The sequence below is a fragment of the Cetorhinus maximus genome, chromosome 3, assembly GCF_964194155.1.
Source record: "Cetorhinus maximus chromosome 3, sCetMax3.hap1.1, whole genome shotgun sequence".
In the NCBI taxonomy this organism is placed as follows: Eukaryota; Metazoa; Chordata; class Chondrichthyes; order Lamniformes; family Cetorhinidae; genus Cetorhinus; species Cetorhinus maximus.
In genome coordinates, this window is record NC_135881.1 from 56,451,947 (window position 1) to 56,478,658 (window position 26,712).

The 26,712-nt window shown below is 43.2% G+C and overlaps 1 protein-coding gene across 1 annotated transcript in view; it reads left to right on the forward strand.

Moving 5' to 3' along the window:
* Positions 1 to 16,216, forward strand: part of hacd1 (3-hydroxyacyl-CoA dehydratase 1) — a 73,205-nt gene extending 56,989 nt beyond the window's left edge. The window contains exons 6-7 of the mRNA XM_078538398.1: positions 13,292 to 13,470; positions 15,593 to 16,216. Of these exons, the coding sequence (XP_078394524.1) occupies positions 13,292 to 13,470; positions 15,593 to 15,675 (262 nt within the window). The 3' untranslated portion in view covers positions 15,676 to 16,216. The remainder of the gene's footprint in view (positions 1 to 13,291; positions 13,471 to 15,592) is intronic.
* The last annotated feature ends 10,496 nt before the right edge of the window (positions 16,217 to 26,712 follow it).

A 26,712-nucleotide genomic window follows, 5' to 3' on the forward strand; every position in this document is an offset into this window, starting at 1 on the left:
CAACCAATATTCCAGACTCTTCCATCACCATTGCTGGGTATGTCCTGTCCCAGTGACAGGTGGAGGAACAGTGGGATACGGTCAATGGGGAATGATCCTGGGAGTCCTCAACATTGACTTGGACTCCATGAAGCCTTATGGCATCAGGTCAAGTGAGATCAAGAAAATCTCCTGCTGATTACCAGCTACTGCCCTCCCTCAGCTGATGCATCAGTGCTCTACCATGTTAAACACTACTGGGCAGAAGCACTAAGTTGTAACAGGGGTACAGAGTATACTCTGGATGGGAATCTCCAATGTCCATAACCAAGAGTAATTTGATAGCATCACTACAGACTGAGCTGGCCAATTCCTGAAGGACATAGCTGTCAACCTGAGCCTTGGCAGAGAATTAAGAGGATAAAAATGCATGCTAAACAGTGGAAGGAGACCGAGCAAAGCTGAAGTCAGTGGGAATCGGGGGGGAAATCTCTCCACTGGTAGGAGTCATGTTTAGTACAAAGGAACATGGATGTGGTTGTTGGAGGCCAATAATATCAGCCGCAGGACATCACTGTAGGACAGGGGCTCCAAAGCTGTGGGTCGGGACCCCCAGTGGGATCATGGGACAAGATTTTGGGGTTGCAAGCTCCAAGGCCGTAATGGTGGTCATGGAGCAGACACTCTGTCAGCACCTTCCAAACCCATGACCACTACATTCAGAAGGACAAGGGAAGCAGATAGATAGGAACACTGCCACCTGGAAGTTCCCCTCCAAGTCACTCACCATCCTGACTTGGAAATATATCGCCGTTCCTTCACTGTCACTGGGTCAAAATCCTGGAACACCCTTCCTAACAGCACTGAGAAGTGCTGTTAGGAAGCACCACCACCTTTTCAAAGGCAACTAGGGATGGGCGATAAATGCTGGCCCAGCCAGTGAAGCCCACATCCCATGAATGAATTTTTAAAAAAATGTATGCAACCGATTCCCCACCCCTGCCCCCCCCACAAACCTGCTGCTTGCAGTTCGCTGGGAGGGGAGTGAACAAATTTTGCACTGGCAGTCTTAGTGTCTGCTATGAGCATGCCAGATTGTTTTTTTTCTAGTACACTGGTCTTTATCAAGTATTGATCAACCCAGAAGTCACATCGGAGATGAGATGTGCACTATTAACCACACTGCCAGATGGGTCATAGCATGCATGCCCATGTGTCTCATTAGGTCCAGTGATGAAGATAAAATTATCACAAAATAGTTTAAATTTAAAAACACATTTTTGTATGTTTAAAGCTATTGTGCACTTCAATAATTAAATAGTGAAGGTTACTATCCTGCTGCTTTGTTTTATTTTGGTGCTGATCTCCCCCTCCTCTGCTCAATAACTGAAGGCCACTCCCTTACTGCCCTCCTTGCCTGGGGCCCCCTACTCAACAACATTCGTGACCCACCAGATTTTCTGGGGTCACACCAAGTCAGGCATTAAATGGGATCACATCAGGGAAAAGATGTGCTACTGCTACTGTCGTAGAAGTTCCTCAGGGTGGTGTCTGAGGCCCAACCATCTACACCTGCTGCTTCAATGATCTTCCCCCAACATAAGGTCAGAAGTGAGGATGTTCGCTGATGATTGCATAGACCATTCACAGCTCCTCAGATTCTGAAGCAGTCCATGCCTGCATATAGCAAGACCTGGATAACTTGGGCTGATAAATGGCATGTGACAATCACACTACACAAGTGCCAGGCAATGACCATCTCCAACAATACAGAATCTAACCATTTCCCCTTGACATTCCATGGCATTACTATTGCTGAATCTCCCACCATCACCATTGAAACTTAATTGGACTAGCCATATAAATACTGTGGCTGCAAAAGCAGATCAGAGGCTAGGAATCCTGTAACGAGTAACTCACCTCCTAACTCCCCAAAGCCTGTCCAACATCTACAAGGCACAAGTCAGGAGTATGATGAAATACTCTCCACTTCCTAGAGTGTAGCTCCAACTTTTTAAAATAGAGTTTATCAATGAAATTTCATCATTCATTTTGTTCTAAAAAGCTCCAAATAATGCTATTCTAAATTTGCACAATTGGAAAGTTAAAAGTTCAAAAGTGAAAGCACTCTAATCCATTCCCAGTGGTTCTGTACTCTATTCGCTAATTATTGTACAGAAGAAATACATTGTGGAATTGTGGTATGATTGGCTCTTTCAAAATTTGTGGATGATACTAAACTTGGAAGTATTGTGAACTGTGAGGAGGATAGTGTAGAAGATCAGAAGGACATAGACAGGTTGGTGGAATGGGCAGATAAGGTGTAGATGAAATTTAATGTACAGAAGTGCAAAGTGATTAATTTTGGTAGGAAGAATCCAGAGAGACAATATAAAATAGAGTGTACAATGCTAAAGGGGAACAGGAGCAGAGGAACCTGGGTGTATATGTGCATAAATTATTGAAGATGGCAGGAGAGGTTGAGAGCACAGTTAATAAAGCATACAGCATAGGCTTTATTAATAGGGGCTTCGAGTACAAAAGCAAGGAGTACTTGTATAAAACACTAGTTTGGTCTCAACTGGAGTATTGCATCCAGTTCTGGGTGCCACGTCCTGGGAAGAATACAAAGGCATTAGAGACAGTGAAGATAAGATTCACAAGAATCGTTCCAGGTATGAAGAACTTCAGTTACATAGACTGGAGAAGTTGGGACTGTTTTCTTTGGAGAAGAGAAGGTTGAGATGAGATTTGATAGAGGCATTCAAAACCATGAAAGGTCTGGACAGAGTAGATAGGGAAAAAAAATTTCCATGGGTGGAAGGATTGCGAACAAGAGGACACAGAATTAAGATCATTCGCAAAAGAAGCAATGATTATATGAGGGAAAACCTTTTCACACAACAAGTAGTTACGATCTAGAATGCACTGCCTAAGAGTATGGTGAAGACAGGCTCAAGCAAGGCATTCAGGAGAGAATTGGATTTGTTAATGTTCAAGTTAGTTACCACCTTCCTGGACTTTTCCCAAGGCCAGCGTATCTTTGTTAAGTAGGGCACTAAAAACTGAAAATAATATTCCAGGTTAATTTTGACTAGAATCATGGAATGGTTACAGCACAGAAGGGGGTCATTCAGCCCATCGAATCCATGCTAACTCTCTGCAAGAGCTCAATAACTAGTCTCATTTCCCTGTAATCTTGCACATTTTTTCCTGTAATTACCAATCCAATTCCCTTTTGAATGCGACCATTGAATCTGCCTCCACCAAACTCTTGGGCAGTGTATTCCAAACCTTAACCACTTGCTGCAAAAAAAGGTTTTCCCTCATAGTGCCTCTGATTCTTTTGCCGATCACCTTAAATCAGTGTTTTCTGATTCTTGACCCTTCTGTCAACTGGAACCGTTTCTCCATATGTACTTTGTCCAGATCCGTCAGAGGTGGGGGAGATGGTGTTATAGTGGTATTGTCACTGGACTGGTAATCCAAAGGCCCAGGGCTCTGGGGATTGGGGCTCGAATCCCACTACTGCTGATGGTGGAATTTGAATTCAATAAAAAAAAACAGTAATTAAAAGTCTAATGATGACCATGAAGCTATTGTTGATTGTTGGAAAAACCCATCTGGTTCACTAATGTCCTTTAGGGAAGAAAATCTGCCATCCTTACCTGGTCTGGCCTACATTGGACTCCAGACCCACAGTAATTTGGTTGACTCTTAAATGCCCTCTGAAATTGCCTAGCAAGCCACTCAGTTGTATCAAACCGCTAAAAGGGATGAAACTGGATGGACCAACCAGCATCGACCTAGGCACTGGAAACAACAACGGCAAACTTGGCCCTGTTGACCCTGGAAAGTCCTCCTTACCAACATTGGGAGAGCTGTCTCACAGATTAGTCAAGCAACAGCCTGACATAGTCATACACACAGAATCATACCAACAGATAATGTCCCAGACAGCACCATCACCATTCCTGGGTATGTTCTATCCCCACCAACAGAGGTGGTGGCACAGTGGTATACAGTCAGGAGGGAGTTGCCCTGGGAGTTCTCAACATCAACTCCAGACCCCATGAAGTCTCATGGTACCGGATCAAACATGGGCAAGGAAACCTCCTGCTGATTATCACGTACCATCCCCCTTCAGCTGATAGATCAGTACTCCTCCATGTTGAACATGACTTGAAGGAAGCACTGAGGGTTTTAAGGGCATAAAATGTACTCTGGGTGGGGGACTTCAATGTCCATCAGCAAGAGTGACTCAGTAGCACCACTACAGACCGAGTTGGCCAAGTCATTGAGGTCATAGCTACTAGACTGGGAACCAACAAGGGGGAAAAGCATAATTGACCTCATCCTCACCAACCTGCCTGCCGCAAATGCATCTGTCCATGACATTATCAGAAGGAATGACCACTGCACAGTTCTTGTGGAGACGAAGTACCGTCTTCAAGTTAAGGAGGCCTTCCATCATTTTGTGTGGCACTACCACTGTGCTAAATGGAATAGTTTTCAATCAGATTTAATAGCTCAAGATTGGGCATCTGTGAGGCCCTGTGGGTCATCAGCAGCAGCAGAATTGTACTCGACCACAATCTGTAACCTCATGGCCTGGCATATCCCCCCACTCTACCATTACCAACAAGCCAGGGGATGAACCATGGTTCAATGATGAGTGCAGGAGGGCATGCCAGGAGCAGCACCGGGTATACTTAAAACTGAAGTTTCAAACTGGTGAAGCTACAACACAGGACTACTTACATGCCAAGCAGCATAAGCAGCAATTGATAGACAGAGTGAAGCTATTCCACAACAAACAGATCAGATCTAAGCTCTGCAGTCTTGTCACATCTGGCCGTGAATGGTGGTGGACAATTAAATAACACACTGGAGGAGGAGACTCCACAAATATCCCCATCCTCAATGATGGGGAAGCCCAGCATATCAGTGCAAAAGACAAGGCAGAAGCATTTGCGACAATCTTCAGCAGGAAGTGCCGAGTGGATAATTCATTTCGGCCTCCTCCGGAAGTCCCCAGCTTCACAGATGCCAGTCTTCAGCCACTTCGATTTACTCCACATGATATCAAGAAATGGCTGAAGGCACTGGATACTGCAAGCACTATGGGGCCTGACAACATTCCGGCAATAGTACTGAAGATTTGTGCTCCAGAACTAGCCGCACCGCTAGCCAAATTGTTCCAGTACAGCTACAACACTGGCATCTACCTGGCAATGTGGAAAAGTGCCCAGGTATGTCCTGTATACAAAAAGCAGGAAAAATCCAACCCAACCAATCACTGCCCCATTAATCTTCTCTCGGTCTTCAGTAAAGTGACGGAAGGGGTCATCAACAATGCTATCAAGTGGCACTTGCTTAGCAATAACATGCTCACTGATACTCCATTTGGGTTCCACCAGGGCCACTCAGCTCCTGCCCTTATTTCAGCTTTGGTTCAAACATGGATAAAAGAGCTGAACTTCAGAGGTGAGGTGCAAGTGACTGCCCATGACATCAAGGCAGCATTTGACCGAGTATGACACCAAGGAGCTCTAGCAAAACTGGAGGCACTGGGAATCGGAGATGAGCGGGAGCTCTTCACTGGTTGGATTCATACTTGCAAAAAGGAATATGGTTGTGATTGTTGGAGGTTAATCATCTTAGTTCCAGGACATCTTTGCAGGAGTTCCTCAGGGTAGTGTCCTCAGCCCAACCATCTTCAGCTGCTTCATCAATGATCTCCCTTCCATCATAAGGTCTGTAATGAGAATGTTTGCTGATAATTGCGCAATGTTCAGCACCATTAGTGACTCCTCAGATACTAAAGCAGCCCATGTCCAGGTTTTGCTGCATTTGGACAGTATCCAGGCTTGGGCTGACAAATGGCAAGTAACATTCACGCCATATGAGTGCCAGGTAATGACCATCTCCAACAAGAGAGAATCTAACCATCACTCCTTGACATTCAATGAATCCTCCAATATCAACATTCTGGGGGTTACCATTGCCCAGAAACTGAACTGGACTACTCATATAAATATTGTGGCTACAAGGACAGGTCTGATGCTAGGAATCCTGCGGCCAGCAACTCACCTCCTGACTCCCCAAAGGCTGTCCACCATCTACAAGACACAAATCAGGAGTGTGATGGAATACTCTCCACTTGCCTGGATGACTACAGCTCCAACAACACTTGAGAAGCTTGACACCATCCAGGACAAAGAAACTCGTTTGATTGTCACCCCATCCACAAACATTTACTCTCCCCATCACCAACACACGGTGGCAGCAGTGTGTACCATCTACAAGATGTACTGCAGGAACTCACCAAGCCTCCTTAGACAGCACCTTCCAAACCCACAACCACCACCATCTAGAAGGACAAGGGCAGCATAGACATGGGAACACTACCACCTAGTCATTCCCCTCCAAGCCACTTGCCATCCTGACTTGTGCCATTCCTTCACTGTTCCTGGTTCAAAATCCTGGAACTCCCTCCCTAACAGCACTGTGGGTGTATCTACACCACATGGACTGCAGTGGTTCAAGAAAGTAGCTCACTACAACCTTCTCAAGGGCAATTAGGATTGGGCAATAAATGCTGGCCTAGCCAGTGACACCCACATCCCATAAATGACAAAATAATCATGACAATGAACACCTCTTATCATACCTCCTCTCAGCCTTCCTTGGGGAGAGCAGCCCCAGCTTTACTATCTATCCTCATAACTGATTAGTATTCTCCATTGTTTTAGTAATACTTCCTGACTTATATAAGGCCAGGATTTTCCTTGAAATTGGCGAAGTCCGATATCAGGCAGGGAAATCATGTTTGACTCGCCGATGGTAATAGTGGAATTTCACCCCGCATGGTGTGGAACATTGTTTTTAAGAAATCAGAGGCATGGGTTTTACGTCGGATCGCTTACGGGGCAGCCTTAGATTCGCCTGCCCCACCGTGACTTCAGAGCTTCAGTAAACCAGGCACCATATTCAAAGGTCACCCCTGCACAGAGCTAGCGCTCTCCAAGGGATAGGAAGCTGCTGGGAACTAGGAAACAGGCTGCACCCAAATTTAGCGACACCTCCCTTGAGTGCCTGCTAGACACAGTGGAAGCCTGTCATGATGTCCTCTACCCCTGCTTTGGATGAAGACCAGCAAGCATGGTCACTAATCCAGCATGGGAGGTAGTGGCAGTGGTGGTCAGCGCCAACGCCCTCCAAAAGAGAACAACTACCCAGTGCCGAAAGAGGATGAATGATGATCTCTGTTCCACCAGGGTAAGTTGCCCTTCTCATCACTCTCAACTCACACACACTCAAACCATCACACATCCACAGGGATCACATTAACTGCCACCTGAAGGGACACCACCACTCTCTCTCTCACACATACCTTCATCTGCCCTGTGGATCGTGTCCTCATCCCGTCCTGGCACACATGTCAGGCATCCTTCTCATCTGGAGATCTCTTTGTCCCCATTCTTAGTGATAGAATGTCCACCAATATTCATTACAAGCCCACCGACTCCCACAGCTACCTCGACTACAGGTCCTCACACCCTGCTTCCTGTAAGGACTCCATCCCATTCTCTCAGTTCCTTCGCCTCCGTTGCATCTGTTCCGATGATGCCACTTTCCAAAATGGCGTTTCTGACATATCTTCCTTCTTCCTTAACCAAGGTTCCCCCCACTTTTTTTAGTCCCCATTTCTATTGTTTTTCCACAACTACTGCCCCCTACCCCCACCCCACCCCCAAAAGGGCCATCTGTTACTCGTTCCGTGTTGTTCTTTCACAGAGTGCTGACCCTTGTTCTGCTATTAACACATTCTGCTTTCTTACCTTTATGCCATTATTGGCACCTTCTTTCGCCCTTACCACTACCATTAACACTCCCTTAGTTTTTTTGTCCATGACATCTTTGCCAATCTCTCCTTAGCCCCCACCTATCGCTGACCCTCAATCCAGCTTCACCTGCTCCACCCCATCTTAAACAGTGTAAATTTCATCACATTTCTACTCTTCAACTCTGAAGAAGAACCATATGTTAACTCTGTTTCTCTCTCCACAGATGCTGTCAGATCTGCTGAGTTTTTCCAGCCTTTTCTGTTTTCAATCCTTCTCATCTGACCTGGCAGGCATCCTGCTTACACACTCCCCATCTGTCTTCATGCAGCACAAGCTGGCACACAACAAAAAGATGAGGGTTCCAGACTGGTGGAGGAATGCCCAATCTCAAGGTCCTGACAGACTTTGAAAATAAAGCAATTCAGCTGCCCGTTGAGGATGTGGGCGGTTCATGGGCTGATGATAGTGAGGTTGGTGGCACTCAACCAAGTGAAGATCCAGCACTGAAACATCCATCAGACAACCATGCTGTGAGTGATGTCTCCTATTTCACAGCCCCCTCCCATGCATTAATTATCTCTCTTTTCTTTCGCAGGCACATCTGGAAAGCAGTCGAGGGCATCCACGAGCCAGGTCCTCAACACCATGGAAGAGGAATCCACAGACAGCGACCTTGAAGACCTGTCACAGCACTCACCCACACTCACCACCAGCGCAGGGACACAAACCTCGGTGGGACCTAGTTCTCGAGTAGCCTCGGGGTCACAATCTGATGGGCACATCGCACTGTCTGATCCACAGCAGGCGGAAGCATCGACTCCCCAAGGTGCCAGCCCTCAAAGGATTGCTGGAGGCCAGGAATCTGCTGAATCCAAGTCAGTTGAGGAGCCTCTAGATTCAGTCATACCTCAGTTGCTGGAGCTGCAAAGACAAACTTGAGAACATCAGGAAGAGATGTCCGCTGCATTCCTCAGATTGCAAGGCACAATGGAGGATTCAGTTTGCCTTCAGACCAAGGTGATAGTGCCAGCATGCCAATGCACTGAGGTCAACACTGGAAGGCAGCTGCTGTGGAGACCTTGGTCCAGGACATTGGTCCTCCGCTACTGCAGGAGCTGCACTCCATCGCTGAGGGACTTTCAGGCATCCATCTGTATCAATGCGAGACGAGGGTGAGACATTTCGAGCTTACTGCAGCTGCCCCTTCCTCTCGAGGAGTCAGTCACGGGCCCTCTGGAGCCATTAGGAAGGAGGATCAGTAGATGCACAGGGTCCACACAGGTGACTCCGTGAGTGTCTGGCCCATCTGAATCCCCTCTTCCTGTGACCCCAGCAGATCTAGGGCACGCAGGGTGGCACAGCCACACAGCAGGACCCCGAAAGCAGGCTGAGGCGCTCAGGTCTCGACCCTCCAGAGAACATCTGCCAAGGTCATCACAGACAACAGGGCATAGCAGTCAGCAGGCCACCTTCACCTCCATTGTATATGTTGAGAATACACCAAGATGTAGCGGCAGGGTTAGAAAGGTCAAGAAAATGTGGTTGAACAACGTGGACATTGGTGTTAATCACTTGTACATAATGTTGACCATTGTAAATACACTCCCAAGAATGTCGTCTTGTTATGATAAGTAGCGGTTATGTCAATAAGATGTGAAATCTTAGTTCTGGCACAGAATGAAGGCAAGTGTCACAGTCCAGGGCACCTCCCCTGTGCAAAGTGTAACCTTTTAATCACACTGATTGTCCGGGTACAAAGTCACACTACAGATCAGTGATGCCTGCACCTCGACGTGGCTTGTGTTTGTTGCAAGAATCTCGTACCCAAACGTCACTGGGCTCCTTGATGTTCTCTGTGTGCTCTCAGCACCTTAGAGGCGGGGCTGCCTGCCACCCCCATCCCATAACCATTCCTGACACATGAAGGTGTGGTGCTGAAGGGAACAGGTGATGAAGCCTGCCATAGGGTCAAGCTGTCTTAAAGTCCATTTGCCCACTGTATCTCAGCAGTGTCTCCATGAAATGAGCCTCTTCACAAGAGTGTATGTAAGCTGCCCTCAGCCAGACAAGTGTCAGACATTCCCAGATGCAACATGAAGATCACAGGAGTGCCCTCACTGCATCTCATCATCATCCTCCAGGATTCGTGTGGGAATGAGAGCCTCACGAGTATGCCTGCCTCGTTTGGCCAGTACAATGATCTCATCGCCTGCATCCTCGTCTTCCAGGACCTCATCACCCTCATCCCCTTCACCTTCCTCCTCATCAGAGGAGACATGTGTTTCTTGTATCTCCTTGTCATCCAGATCCTCACCCATTTGCATTGCCAGGTTGTGTAGCACGCAGCAAACCACAATAATGCGTGACACCCTCTGCGGAGTGTAATGGAGTGCTCTGTCAGATCTGACAAGGCACCAAAACCTCATTTTCAGGATCCCTATGTTGTGCTCCACCAAGCTCCAGGTTGTGGCATGAAACTCATTGTATCTTCTCTCAGCAACAGTCTGAGGCCACCGCATAGGTGTCATCAACCACTTCCTTTGCGGCTAACCCTTGTCCCCGAGGAGCCAACCCTGCATCCTGTGTTGTCCCTGGAAGACCTGCCGAGGATGTACAAGTTGTGGATGTTTCCAGGGTATCTTGCACAAACCTGTATGATCCATTTGTTATGGTCACAGATCAACTGAACATTGAGAGAGTGGAAGCCTTTGTGGTTCACATACTGGACTGCTTGTTGCCAGGGAGATTTAAGAGCCATGTGAGTGCAGTTGATGGCACCCTGCACCTGTGGTAATCCGAAAGCCTCAACAAATCCCAGCACCCTTGCTTCCTGGTTCACCTGACCTCTGTCGAAGTTGACGATATTGTGTACAAAATGGTGTCCATGATCTCCTGGATACATTTATGGGCGGAGGCTTGCATGACCCCGCAAAGGTCCCCAGTGGAACCCTGGAAGGATCCACTGCCGTAGACGTTGAGTGTGGCAGTCACCATCATTGCCACTGGCAGTGGATGTCCTCCGAATCCCCATGGCACCAAATCCTGCAGAAGGTGACATATATGCATGACCAGTTCCCTTGACATATGCAGTCGTCAGTGACACTGGTTCTTGCTCATCTTCAGGTAGCACATGCGCTATCTATAGACCCTGAGTCTAGTGAGGCACCTATGAATGATGGCTCTCTGGAGGAGGCCCTGCCACCCCTTGGTCTTGAAGTTTCTGCTCCTCCCCTTGATGAGCCCGGCACCTCCATCACATTCTTCTCCGTCTTCTTGCCTAACTATAAGCAACGAGGCAATCAGCGAGATCACCAGGCTCTATCTTCCTGATGGTTTCCTCGCTGCAGTATCAAAGAGAGAGACGCGAGAGTCAGCATTTGTCTCCTAAGGACCACACTTGGTCAAGTCATCGCCCGCAGCTGTCTCTCAAGGCCCCATTATTCCTGCTGGAGAGTCGTGGCCACCACATAGATGCCCAGTGTTTAGTGCACATGATGGTTGATCAAACCCCACCCACCACTGCTCCACACTACATGATTGGCTGGTGACAGCTTCGGCCACTTGACTGCATCCTGAACTCTCATCTTAGGCACAGGCGTTGCACTAACCTGCACACCAAGGCTTCAGGGTTTTCTTGGATTATGAGGATGACTTTTCAATGTCTACTTAAACATAATGCAAAGGATTGGGAGCGCACTCCTCCGTCAGTGTTCCATGGGTACCTTTCCCAAGGGGATACTCAAGCTTGCCCAATCGCCCAATGGTTCTGCAGCAGCACAAGCACTTATTCAATTTTGAAGTCTGCGCGCGAGGTGTTAACAGTGGAGGAGCAGTCATTGGCATTCTTAGGAATTAGTGCGGTTTGAGTGGGCACAGTTGCTTGAGTAGCCTGACTCTAAGCATATCAATTGAGTTCAAGTTAGATGGTCTCATCTGCGGAAGAGTACTCATCTTTGACATGTTTTTTCAACTTTCCCCCCAACTGGCATGTGCGCAACCTCCAGCCTGTGCTGCCATGACTCCCACCCCACCCCGCCCCGCCCCGCCCCGCCCCACCCCGCCCCACCCCGCCCCACCCCACCCCGCCCCACCCCACCCCGCCTCGCCTCGCCTCGCCTCGCCTCACACTGTTGCCCTAACCCCAAGGTTCCCTTTTCTCTCTTCTCTCTAGCACCATTGCCCTAACCCTGAGGTTCCATTCTGTCCAGCACCATTACCTAGCCCTGAGGTTCCCTTCTCTCCGGCACTGTTGCCCTAGCCCCAGCACCACAAGCCAACCATGAAGATGCTGCTGTGAAGAGTTGCCTGTGACCCCTCCTGAATCCATGGGGCTGCTTCCTTGCAATGGGATCCTCATGAGCGCTGTGCTAAGTTGTGTGCACTCACCTCTGAGTTCCCCTAGAAGTTCAGATTGCCAGGTGCACACCTTTTAAAAGCAGTTGTAAATCATGCCGTTCTAGAATCATGCCAACGTGGGATTTAAATCGGATGTGTGGAGGTGATTTCAGTGTGTGGCCACAATAATGATGTGCAAATGTATTCAAATTAAATTCCTGACATCCAATGGCAGGAAATGTGGCACACCATTGATCGAGGGAGAAGACAATCGCTTCCCAGATTTACGTCGCCGGGAAATGTCCCAAGGGCCTTCTAGTGAGATTTTCCAATCTCATCACCGAACACACCCTTCCCTATCAGGTGCGGAAAATCCCGGCCCAAGCATCTTGTCAAGTCCAACACCTGTTTTAGTGTTTTTCTTTTTTTTCCAACTGTAAGGCAGCTTTTTTTTTGTTGCTTCCCAAGGTGAGGGGAATTAGTGCTTTGGAGTGGAACATTTTTACTTTCAAGCACGCTTTAGCCAGTCATTACATGGCTACATACAGAGTAAAGCTCCTCCTACATTGCTCCAACAATTTAGTGAGTCCCATCCTTGGAATCTCCTGACATTTTTTCCTATTTCCTGCCCTGACCATTCTTAGGCCAGCCTCATTGACATTGCTACTTAGTGCTGATTTTTTTGTGCCATAAATGCATACCTGCTAGGATTTAGATTGTGACTATTGAAACTCATTCACACTGGACCTTTACAGCCTACAGACTTTATTTCCATTGTTTTGGATTGGTTTGAACCCAGGTCCAAGATTTGTAGGGCTGTTATCAAACCCAGTACAACACCCAGTTCTTACAAGCTACCTTTTAATATATACCTGGACCTCCAATTCTAACTTTAATTATGTAATTCAACAACCTATAATTAGACTGAACATATCAAGTCCAAGTATAAGTATCTCAATCTAACAAGACAAAGTTGATGAAAGTATCTCTAGTTAAACTTTCTAATAGCTCCTATTTGTAGATTATGGAGACATGGAATGTTTAGTCTTTTCATTCCTGACAGTAATTTTTGTTAGTCTATTTGACATCAATGATAATTTTTATTAAATTATTATTCCTGTTTGCAGATACAACTTCTTTATCATCTTGTACCCAATTGGTGTTGTCGGTGAACTCCTTACAATTTATAGTGCCCTGCCTTTTGTAAAGAAGTCTGGCATATATTCTCTGAGACTTCCGAACAAGTACAATGTCTCATTCGACTACTACACTTGTCTTATCATTGTAATGATAGCATATATACCACGTAAGTACCTTTTATAGGTTTATGTGATAATTTTAAATGAAAAAAAATCAGCACCAGGCTTGTAGAAATTTTTAGTAAATGTTCATGTCTTATCTGTTTGTGCATGTATGCGTGGAATCGGCTTATCTTCTATCTTTAGTTGGCTGGCACATCTTTACATCTTACCTGTGTTTTTATTTTGTGAAGAGAATGTAGGTAGCTGCATTCAATATGTCCTTATGTGAGTTTTCAAGAATGGTTAGAAGCCAGACAGAACCCAGGAGAATCCAAAGGCGTGAACAAATAAACAAAATACTTAAAATCCTTGTTTTAATGCAATTGATATTGTGTGAAATTTTAAGTTATTTACTTAAAGCAGCAGATGCTTGCAGCTAAACGCAAACATTTTAATTGTGATTTTATTCTGCTGGGATTATGAATACAAGTACCTACGTTGTATATAAGTATTAGTTAAACAGATAGATAGAATTGGTAAATGGTGCCTGCCCTGACTGATTCAGCCCTTGAGTTTAGGTCCCAACATTAGTTGATACTGACTGTTTTTTCCATATGTGGCAAATGAAAAGAAGTATGGATATTACCTGTGTAAAATATATGGCACAAAATTGAATACAAATCTGAAATTTGGTTATAAGATCAATGTTGGATCAAAATGTTTCAATTGGTCATAGAATTTCCTGTAAGATGCATTAGTTAACTATTCAAAAAAGAAACCTCATTGGTTGCTTGCAGATCACAAGACAATTTGGGCTATCATCCTATCTGTTAGGTAATGCCACATGGTTAAAATAGATTTTAAAAAGGGACAATTATAACTCTGCCAATCTTTCAGTACAGGCTGGTGGGCAGTAAAAATAGCTGCAGCAACTTACTCCCACTGAACCTACTGCCTTCCAACAGGTTTTGGATAGCAATAGGGATCCTTCTTTAAATATATAAATCTGGCTCCAATGACATCTTCAGAGCTCGACTCAATTTTAACCTGAAGATTGTGTGGGAGAATCATTGTAGCTTCTTCGCCAGATGAACTAGGCAACAAAGGGAGCCAGAGACAGAAGAGGCCAAGAAATGCAAGTTTTTTTTTAAAGTTTCCTCTGTCTGAGGAGAAGGGATGCATGAAACAAAAACAGAAAAGGCTGGAAAAACTCAACAGGCCTAGCAGCATCTGAGGAGAGAGAAACAGAGTTAACATTTCGAGTCCGTATGACCCTTCTTCAAAGAAGGAATGCATTCCTGGTTGCAATGTCCTCCTGATCACCATCCCAACCACTTTCCTGAGTATTAGGGACTGTTTCTTCAGCAGCCTTCTGCCTGAAATTCAGCTTCTGCTCACCAGTCAGATAGGACCTCCTGCTGGTTTGGACAAGAGTCTGAAAGAAGGTTTGAGAATTTCAGGGATAGACAATTTGCATTCTGCAGTGGCCCCCCACACAGACAATTTCCACCCTGAGTTAAATCAGCCTTAAATGATGTATTCAATTTAACTGCCATACCTTTGTCTGATTTATTATCCTCCAAAGTTACTCTGTAAATGGACCTAATTGTTCACTAGTTGATCTGTGACTTCAAACAAAAGGAAAAAATGATTTTCCACAGTCCTAACAGTTTTTTGCTCTCTCCTCTAGATGCATTTTAATATTTCTAATACTTTCTTTTCTTATTGCTAACTGCTTCCTTTACCTCCATTTGGAGTTACTCTGTTACTCTATTTAATTAAGGTTCAACCAAGCTCACTCGCCTACAATAGGTTATACAATATTATTTGTATGGGTCTATGGTTGCACACAAGATTTTTTAAATTACAAAATGTCAAAATAGAGGTGAAGCTTATCTTGTAAATTTGGTAATGCAGGAGATGCCATTATAGAAATGTAGCAAGTGGAGTGGGCCACTTCAGCAAGCCTTTTGCACATGTTTGAATTTGTACTGATCTGAAATCAACCACAATGTTTACACTGGCACAGATTTTGTGACCTTTGTGACTTCAGTTGAAGTTTAATCTGGGCATTAGTAAATTGAATAATGGTATCAAGTTTTATATAAAAGATAATTATTTATATAATCTACATCTCATGAATCTAATGCTTATTTCTCTCTCTCCTCAAATTTATTTGCAATCAAGTTTTTCCACAACTGTATTTCCACATGCTTCGTCAAAGGAGGAAGGTGCTTCGTGGAGAGGTGATCAAAGAAAAAGAGGATTAAGCCAGTCATGAAACAATGGTGCTTCTCTCAGGATCATTAGACTGTTTAAACCCCATTTACACCAAAGATGTAAATTAAGATTCAAACTGAATTGACAGTTGATCTGAATCCAAGGCATTGTGCAAATGTTATGAATTTATTGAAGTTTGGTCAATTTGGAACTAAAATGATCTGCATTGCCATTCCAGATTGATTCAAAACTTGCTTCAATGTGTGTCTAAATTAAACAGCCTGGAATGGATTTGAATTATTGTCTAATGTGATGAATTGATCATTTTTACGTCATCATGGCACGTCTGTGACTTGTTCCTGCTTTGCACGCTTTGGGGTGAATTTTTGCCCTTGATACATTTACCCAAACTACCGGCATAATATAAATGCTAAATGTTTGAAATTTGATTCAGATCAACGTAATCCAAATGGAATCTGAATTAGATGTGTAAAAGGGGATGAAAACTGAACAACCAAAACCTCAGTGTGACCTTTCAATGATTCTGAGTTACAGGAATCATGGAACCAAAATAAACAGCTATGCATAAAACGTAATGAAGTTATGTATGGATTATTTAGCAAAACCCCACTTATCCCATAATTTTGTATTTACAATTGTTTTAATAGTTACTAAGACTTGAAGCTGACTGCAGACTAACTCACCAATTCTGTGGTTCTTGTAGTACAAGAGTAACAGTTTTATCCCTTTCACAGTAATATTCAGATTGAATGACCCTGATACTACAACTTTGGCTATTATCCTAGTGCGAGGATGAGGGCTGTCTCCTTTACAATTACAGTCACAGTGGAGCAAGGCTGATAATGCTTCATGCATGCATGTGACTGATAATGGACAGCTGCCTGTAGGTAATCACTAAACATAGACAAACAGTTTTGTCATTTAATAGGCATCCAATTCCAAATTTATATTGCAGACTTACTTTCTGAGACAGTTCTGTAAAACCAGCTGCAGTTCTGGTGCCAGATAGAAATGCCCCTTTTATATCTTGAGGCATTTTCTACAGGAGCTGCGTCCATATTAAAATACCAATGCATGCTTGCAACATTTAATTTAATCACCCAGTTAGATGGTGACAAGTTTCGGACACGCCAGGCATAGGAAATGGCTTTGGTGGTTTATTTTGTGTGGCTATTAGCACTTCAGTCCACAAAGGGCCAAAAACATGGCTACCTCTTTAAACTTGTGTTGCAGTTAGAGGTGACACTGCCATTGTAAGTATGAGTCATGTTCACATTGCCTATTTGCCACTAACTTTGGAAGAGCCCATGATGGCAAAGTGAATTCCCTGTAAATTAGGATGCGTGATGGATTTTATTCCACTTGAGTTGAGTTTTATTCTGGTTTCCCAGCAGAGTTTGAACATCACTGCTGTTTAAATTGAGAAAGTTCTAAATTCACTACAGATTAAATTTTGTAAAGTCAATATAAATTGGTGAATTTTGTACAAACAAAACAAATTAGACACATTACATTGGACTGCATGGTTTATTCCTTGATTTATCTGTATTTCTCTGTAGCTTATTTTCTAAATAAGGCAAAGTGCTATAGCTATGACAGTACAAAATTTTATCACTATCTTGAAGTGATGCTTTAGTAACAGTAATTAAAAACTTATGTGCCCTCGGCTTTAAAGCACTGAACTATTTTAAAGGTCTTTTCCTGCTTTTGTATGGCAATTTTTTGGCAATGTTTCTAAATTTGAATCTAGCACCAGAAAGTAGTTATGAATAAAATTCATTCAAGCCACCTAGGTCATCCTTTCAACGCGTAAAAGAATCCCAGGAACTATTTTCATCTACCTTCTGTCTTTTTATCTGAGTATTTTGTGTGGCAATTTCATGCAATCCTGTTTATGATGTCCAGTGGACAAAATCCATCTTTTGAAGTGGCAAGCCAAAAATAGTATATGGCAAGCAAAGTACAAACTGAAAACTTTAGTTACAGTGAAGCATAATTATTTAAATGATTGTCACGATGGCTTTGTAAGGAGTGCATTGATTTTAAAAAACTGCCTAATTTTATATAGTAAGCTTGTAGTACAGTTTGCTGCCCTGTTCTCTACTCAACCAAAAATTACATATGGAAAGAAAGAAAGGACTTGTGTTTATATAGGATCTTTCACAGCCACCAAGCACCCCAAATCATAATGTCCCAAGTACAGTGTAATGCTGCAAGTTAATAATATAATGGAGCTTAAAAAAAGTCACCAATTTACAATGGTCACAAAAGTAGATGGAATTATGGGATTCAGAAATCATCAGGAAAAATATCAGAATCTAATGAAATGGAATTTAACTTTACTGAAGGAGATTTTCAACTTCTGCTAAAAACAGATGCATAATTGGTGAAGTGGCCAAGTCACCGCCCGAAGCCAGGTTTGGGATGCATGAACCATTTTCAGGTTCGAGTCTCATTTAAATACTGCCAGTTAGCTGTGAGGCCAAATGTGTGCCTACTGCAGCTTGTCGGTTGTGGGAGGCCGTGGGGAATGAGCCAATCCCCAAGCACAGGTCAGTAGTGGCCTGGGGTATTTATTTGAAGTTGGAAGGAGCACTCTTCCCTGCCGCACAAACATTTTCTCCCAAAAATGTTTGTTAGGGTCATTTCTCGAGCTGTTATCAGTGATCCATTTAAGGACCATTGGCTAAGCCACTCAAAGTCTGTTACAAATGGGCTGTGTGTGTGTGTGGCACTGGTTCTGCACACTTGTTCCTGAAAAAGGATCCTACAGCCCCTATTTGCATAGTTAAGCGCACACCCACTGTAAACAGGCAGGCTTGCTTTTTAAAAAAAAAAATTCATTCTGAGGAGGTGGGCATTGCAGGCAAGGTCTCTACTTGTTCCCTTAGATGCAGGCCTGAAAATTGCATAGGATGGGTCTCGGCCATCATAGGTGAGAAATAGATGGTTGACAGTTGGAAACTCACTCCCAGTGAGTTGTTTATAGAACAGTGCTGCTGCCCGTAGCTTATTAGACGCTGGGGCAAATTGTAATTCTGATCAGGTTTTCAGTGGGAAATCGCTATGGCAATTTGCTTCCTGCCTAGAAGAGGCAGCAGGAGGCACCAGCGATTTTAACTGCTAGGACTTGTTGAATGTGCTGGTCCATTTCTCACAAATGTAGAGCAGCTGCTGGTTGGTGAAGACTGAGAAGTGCTTAAGGCTTCCAGGTAAGTGACAATAAGAGATGTTGCAATTTTTCATGTGGGGCCTGGGGAATCACTTCTGCTCCTGGCTGCACAAAGAAAAGTTCTAGACTTACTAGAATTAATAAAATTTCAGCCTAGTCCTGCTGATATAGGACCTCAATTTGTATAAATCTATGAGGCTCCCACCTGCATTAGGTAGTACTTCATCTACCTGTAGAATTCTGCAGGTTAACATTGCAAAAGGTCAAAAATAATTGGCATCTGAGCACGTAAGTAACCTGCTCTTGTTTAAGTGTCCACCAACCCTGATGAATAAGGTTAAAATCAATGCCTATATAGTCTGAACTTGAGATGAATCACTGTTGTTCAATATATACATAACAATTTAACAAATTCCAACATGCTCAATTTATTGTGTTCTACTTTTTCTTTATTTTCTACAATGATGCTTGTTTGCAATTTTTTTTTATTCGTTCATGGGATGTGGGCATCGCAGGCTAGGCCAGCATTTATTGCCCATCCCTAGTTGTCCTTGTTCAGATGGTATTTAGGAGTCAACCATATTGTTGTGGGCCTGGAGTCACATGTAGGCCAGACCAGGTAAAGGAGATTAGTGAACCAGATGGGTTTTTACAACAATCGCCAATGGTTTTGTGGTCATCATCAGACTTTTAATTCCACATTTTTTTTTAATTCAATTTTCACCATCTGCTATGGTGAGATTCTAAATCAGGTCCCTAGTGTGTTACCTTGGGTCTCTGGAATACTAGTCTAGTGAAAATATCACTACACCACCATCTTCCCCCATTTCTGTGATTGATTGAATATGTTTTTTTTCCCTCATCACTGTTGGTGTACATCTTGAAAGATCTCCTTGGTAAAAATGTTTTTAAATCACCATTGGTGCAACCAAAATAGGGTCTGGAAAGTTTTTACAATTTTTTTAGTACTGTTTACATTTCAATTGCTTTTCCAGTAGGTTATTTTATCATTTGCATATGGGTGCTAATTAAGTAACTGACTTTAATAAAATTCTATGTTTCTAACTTATGCAGCTAAACTGAGGTTATTACCTCTTCTAAAATGTGCAATATAACTGAGTAGAGTTGATATTTGTCTATTCTAAGCCCTTAAAATAGCTACAGTAGAGATCTGAAGACCTAAATTACAAAGGACATGTGAACAGTTTTGACTTTCCTTTAGTTAAGGAGTAACATTTTCAAGGTGGATGCTTTAATTCAACAGATTGCTTAACTTTTTTTTTAAAAAGACATGTTCTTAACAGAATCATCAAAGGACACACATTTTGAAAAAAAAAGCCATGCCTGAAATGTTCATTGATTTTCATGGAATGACTATTGCTATTTGAATTAGGTCTGATATATAGTAATAATCAACATAATCTTGTATAAAGCAGTGTGATCCAGACATGTTACTGTAACTGAAGCAGCTCTACATTTTTTGTTCCCTTTTAAGTGCATGTGTATTTATTAACTGAATAGTAGCAAAAAGTTTTTTTAAAATATATAATTAGAGGTTGTATATTATGTATCTAACTTGGTTTCAACAAATCCGAATACGATATTTTGAAAGTAAATGAGAAATCAAAAAATGTTGCACTCTGAGCCCTGTAATTAAGTACAGTTGTGTGAAACTACTAAAATTAAGTGGAAATGCTGTGTATTAAAAAATTATGTTCACTTTTTTTGGGTTATAATCAGACCTAAATATGAATTTAGTAGAGATTAAAGAATGCCTGCTGGTGATTAGTTGCTACAAGTGAAAAATACAAGAGTTAAATTAATTTGGAAATGCTGTAAAAGATTTCATTAGTTAAAGATATTAATGAAAGAATTGTGACACAATTGTTTGGTTAGAATGTAGCAGTACTGTTGGGGCTGTCTAAGCCATAATAATGGAAGGTATAAACTTGCACCTGATTTGGAGCAAATGTCTTTATTTTCTGCTTGTTTCTTTATTTCAGCATTGGATACACTTCATTTGCATGCAAGTGATTTAGTTGCAGAGACCAGGATTGGAAAATAGAGGAGCAAGAAAAAGGCAAACATGAACACAAACTCATACATAAATGTTGCTTTCTGAAAAGTATATTCAAGAAAGGAAGGAGTCTGAAAATAGGTAACTAAAGGGCAGTTAGCCTAACATCTGTCATAGTGGAAATGCTATAATCTATTATTAAGGGCACTTAGAAAATCTTAATGCAATTAGGCAGAGTCAACATAGTTTTGTGAAAAGGAAATCATGTTGGACCAATTTCTTAGCGATCTTTAAGGAAGTAACAAGTAATAGGGAAACCTGTAGATGTAGTGTACTTGGATTTCCAAAAGGTGTTTGATAAGGTGCCACATCAAAGGTTACTACACAAAATAAGAGCTCATAGTGTAGGGGGAAACATCGTCATGGATACAGGATTAGTTAGCTAATAGGAAACAGAGAATATGGATAAATGGATCATTTTCAGGTTGGCAAGCTATAACTAACTAGTGGAGTGCCACAGGAATCAATGCTGAGGTCTTAACTATTTACAATCTAAATAAATAACTTGGATGAAGGGACTGAATGTAGGGTTGCTATGTTTGCTGATGTCACAAAGATAGGTAGGAAAGTAAATTGTGAGGAGAACATAGAGTCTACAAAATGACATAGATAGATTAAGTGATTGGGCAAAAAATTGGCAGATGAAGTATAATGTGGGAAAATATGAACTCTTCCGCTTTGGCAAGAAGGAAAAAAAAAACATTTTATTTAAATGGAGAAAGATCACAAAACTTGGCAGTACAGAGGGATCTGGGTGTCCTGGTAAATGAATCACAAAAAGTTACTATGCCAATAAAGCAAGTGAGAATGGAATATAAAAGTAAGGAAGTTTTGCTGTAATTGTATAGGGTGCTGGTGAGACCACCTATGTACAGTTTGGTCTCCTTACTTGAGAAAGGATATAATAGCATCAACGCAGTTCAGAGAAGGTTCACTTGACCGACTCCTGGGATGAAGGGGTTGTCTTATGAGAAAAGGTTAGCTAGATTGGACCTGTACCAACTGGAGGTTAGAAGAATGAGTTGTGATCTTATTGAAACAAGATCCTGAGGGGAATTGACAGGGTGGATACTGAGAGGATGTTTCCCCTTGTGGGAGAGACTAGATCTGGGGACACAGTTTAAAAATAAGGGGCCTCCCATTTAAGATGGAGATGAGAATTTTTTTCTGAGGGTCATTGGTCTGTGGAATTCCCTTCCTCAGAGACCAGTGGAGGCAGGGTCATTGAATATTTTTAAGGCTGAGTTGGATAGACTTTTGATTGACAAGCAAGTCAAAGGATATAGGGGTAGACAGAAAATGGAGCTGAGGACACAATCAGATCAGCCATCAAATGGCGGAACAGGTTCGAGGGGCTGAATGGCCTCCTGCTCCTAAGTTATATGTTCATATGTATGTATAAATATGTTTTAAATGGAGGGGACTTTATGTCACCTTCAACACAAAGGAGACTTTTCACTAGAAAATGCAGCATTCGGACAACATTTTCCCAGGGATTTGTAAAGCTGTATTCTGCTCCCTAATAATTTAAATTTAGATTTTTTAAAATACTATTAATATTGGACAACATAAATGAGTGATTAAATTATACTTTTCAGTACAGTACTCTTTCTAAGCCACATTCAAAATACTAAGCACAGTAAGATTGTGGTCTAAACTACTGAGTTTTGGAAAAAATTATATTCAGCAATTGTTAACACTACATCTGTGAGTATTTGGAATTTAATTGGCTTTGAGAATTCAGAATATAAGAAGAAAAAGAAACACATTTATGTCAAGCACACAACTGAGCAAGCAAAATACTCCATTTATAGTAAAAATTAAATAGATATATAGGTAAGAAAACTTAAATATACAAACAGATTTTACAACATAGGTTGGGCTTCTGTAACATACTAACTTGGCAATCAGGAATCAAAATCAGGACTTGAAATATTGTGTTGAATAGATGTATTTTTCATTCTATCTGATTCATTCATTCATTCATGTTATTTGGATAACTAATTGTATAAATTTTGTCAAATGTTTCAAGGTTAAATCCATTGTTTTGACTATATCAGATGGTTGCTCCTTGTGTATGCTTACTTATTTTAGAGCAATTATACAGCTTCTAAGCCAAATATCCCTTGATTGGTTACACATGCAACATAAAACTAGTTAATATAATTAGAGTGAAGTACATGAACTAACTATCTTGTTGGAATGTTATTACAATATAGTTGACTCCAGATAAATATACATTTTATACACCGGAATTCCAATGCAACATACCACTCCTTATTCCCATATATATGAGAATTGCTGGCAAAATAATCAAGTTTTCGATCTCTTTTGATGTTATATGGACCCAATATTACTCTCTGGTTTAAAAACAGAAAATGCTGGAAAAACTCAGCAGGTCTGGCAGTATCTGTGGAGCGAGAAAGAATTAACGTTTTGAGCCCCTATGACTCTTCTTCAGAGATAAAGAGTAGAAATGTGATGGATTATATACTGTTTAAGAGGGGTGGAGCAGGTGGTGCAAAATAGAAGGTCAGGGATAGTTAGGAGCTCAGGAGAGATTGACAAAGATGTCATGGACACAAGGAGTGTTAATGGTGGCGTTAAAGACTAAAGAAGGTGCTGATAGTGGCATAAAGGTAAGACAGCAGAAGGTGTTAATGGCAGAACAAGGGTCAGTGGTCTATGAAAGCACAACATAGAAACAAGTGACAGATGGCCTTTTGGGTGTGTCGGGGGTGGGTGAGGTTGTGGAAAAAAAAACATTTTTTTAAAAAAATAAGTAAATAAATAAAAATAAATAGATTAAAACAGGAGGAAAGATGGAGGAGAAAGTTCATGGTCTGAAGTTGTTGAACTCAATGTTAAGTCTGGAAGTCTGTAAAGTGCCTAATCGGAAGATGAAGTGCTGTTCCTCCAGTTTGCGTTGGGCTTCACTGGAACATTGCAGCTGGCCAAGGGAGGACATGTGGGCATGAGAGCAAGGTGTTGAGTTGAAATGGCAAGCGACAGGAAGGACTAAGTCATGCTTGCGGACTGAGCGAAGGTATTCCGCAAAATGGTCACCCAGTCAGCGTTTAGTCTCCCCAGTGTAGAGGAGACTGCATTGGGAGCAGTGAATATAGTAGACCAAATTGAAGGAGGAGCAAGTGAAGCGCTGCCTCATCTGAAAAGAGTTTTTGGGCCCTTGGATGGTGAGGAGGGAAAGGGGCAGGTGTTCCACCTTCTGCGATTGCATGGGAAGGTGCTGTGGGAAGGGGATGAGGAGTTCGGCGTGATGGAAGAGTGGACCAGGATGTCACCGAAGGAACGGTCCCTATGGAATGCTGACAAAGGGGTGGGGGGGGGAGGGTAACGGGAAGATGTTTTTGGTGGTGGCATCATGCTGGAGTTGGTGGAAATGTCAGAGGATGATCCTTTCAATGTGGAGGCTGGTGGGGTGAAAAGTGAGGACAAAGGGGATCCTATCATGGTTCTGAGATGGAGGGGAAGGGATGAAGGCAGAGGTGCGGGAGATTGGTTGGACAGTTGAGGGCCCTATCAACCACATTGCTGGGAGGGAGGGTGGGGGGAACCCTTGGTTAAGGAACAAGGAAGATGTCAGAAGCGCCATTTTGGAAGGTAGCATCATCGGAACAGATGCAACGGAGGTGGTGGAACTGGGAGAATGGGATGGAGTCCTTACAGGAAGCATAGTGTGAGGAGCTGTAGTCGAGGTAGCTGTGGGAGTTGGTGGGCTTGTAATGAATATTGGTAGACAGTCTATCACCAGAAATGGAGACAGGTCAAGGAAGGGATTGTTGGAGGTGGACCATGTGAAGGTGAGAAAGGGGTGGAAATTGGAAGCAAAGTTGGTAAAAAAAATTTCCAGGTCAAAATCCATCACGTTCTACTTCTCTTTAGCTCTGAAAAAGAGTCATATTGGACTCAAAACATTAACTCTGTTTCTCTCTCCACAGATGCTGCCAGACCTACTGAGTTTTTCCAGCATTTTCTGTTTTTATTTCAGATTTCCACAAGCCGCAGTATTTTGCTTTTACCCTACTGTGTTTTTTTGTCCTTTAGTCATTTCTTGTATAACACAAAATATATGTTTCCGATTGGAGGAAAGCCCCCAGGGGTTGGGACTGTTTTTAAAATATGGATTTGGGGCATAATTCAAACTTTGCAGATGGCATAAAACATGGAATTTTCATAAGCAATGGAGAGGATATTAACAGACTTCTGGAGGGCATAGACAAACTGGTGAAATGGGAAGACCCATTAAATACAATTGTCAATTGATTCATTTTGGTAAGATGAGTGAGGAGAAGCAATATAAATGGTACATTCTTAAAGGGCATGCAGGAACAGAGACACCTTGTGGTGTATGTACATAAGTTTTTGGTAGGACAAGTTGAGAAGGCTATTAAAATGGCATAGTGGGTTTTACAAATAGAAGCATAGATTAGAAAAGCGAGAAATCATGCTGAGCCATTATAAAACGTTAGTTAAGCCCTAGCTGAAGTATTAGGACCAAATCTGGCCACGGGACTTTAGGATGGAATGTCAAAGCCTTAGGGAGGGTGCAGGGGAGATTTACTAGAATGGTACCAGGACTTCAGTTACATAGAGGGCAGAATTTTCCTGTTGGCTTGCAGGGGCGAGCCCCGCATGCCCACGCGTAAAATGACACACGGTGACGTCAGGCGAGTGTCCCGACGTCACCGCGCGCCATCACGATATTTGGGAAGGCGGACGCGCTATAAGTTTGGATGTGCGCCCGCCATCAATTAACGGGCCAGTTAAGGCCCTGAGGCAGCAATTGATCTCAATTTTTCGCAGCCCATGCGATCTTCAGGACGTCGCACAGGCACAACAGGCAAGCGGGTAAGAGACATTTGTATAATCCTTATCCACGGGCGGGATAAGAGGGGTGAGTGGGGTCATGAATGTGATGTTTGAGGTTTTTAAGTGTGAAAGTTACTTATACTTGCCTGTGTGAGCAGGAACACTTCAAAATTCGTACCAGCTGCTAGGACAGGAGTAAAGCCTTGGTCAGGACTCTACAGTAAAGATCATTTCTGGGGCCTGCAGCTTTCAGGAAGCTTTCCCTTAGCCTGGAAACGAGAGTTATGCTCTCCACTGGAGGCACCTCCTCTGAGGAGGAAGGGAGGGCCAGAAGGGGGAGGAGGCCAGGGGTCCACATTCAGCCTCCAAGGAAGCCACCTTTGGGGGGAGAGGTGCAGGCACAAGAGGCGTAGGACCAACAGGAAGTGCAAGGTGGAAGGGGCTGCAAAAGACACCAATATCCTGCTGCCAGGGTATACAGGCAGCGAAGCAGCTATGTCTGAGGTCCAGTGCCGAAGGAGGCACCGTCTCTCAAGGGAGACAGTCACCTCCATCTGTCAGATGATAGGCCCTGAGATCTGCGCAAACTGTGTGGGTGGACACTCCATGCCAGTGGCTCTAAAGGTCACAGCTGCCCTCAACTTCTATGTGGAGTCCCCCAATCAGCTGTCCACATTTGTGTGAAGCAGGTGACAGACGCTTTGTTCAGACGGGCATTGACTTTCATCCACTACTGCTGGGACGATGCCAGCCAGAGTGAGCCAGAGGCTTCGCAGCGATTGCTGGCTTCCCCTGCATCCAGGGTGCAATAGACTGTACACATGTGGCCATCAAGGTGCCAGCAGGTGAGCCCGGTGCCTTCATCAACAGGAAGGGCTTCCACCCCATGAACGTGCAGATAGTGTGTGACCACAGGATGCTGATTCTACAAGTCTGTGCAAGGTACCCAGGCAGCTCCAATGATGCTTACGTCCTCAGACACTCCCA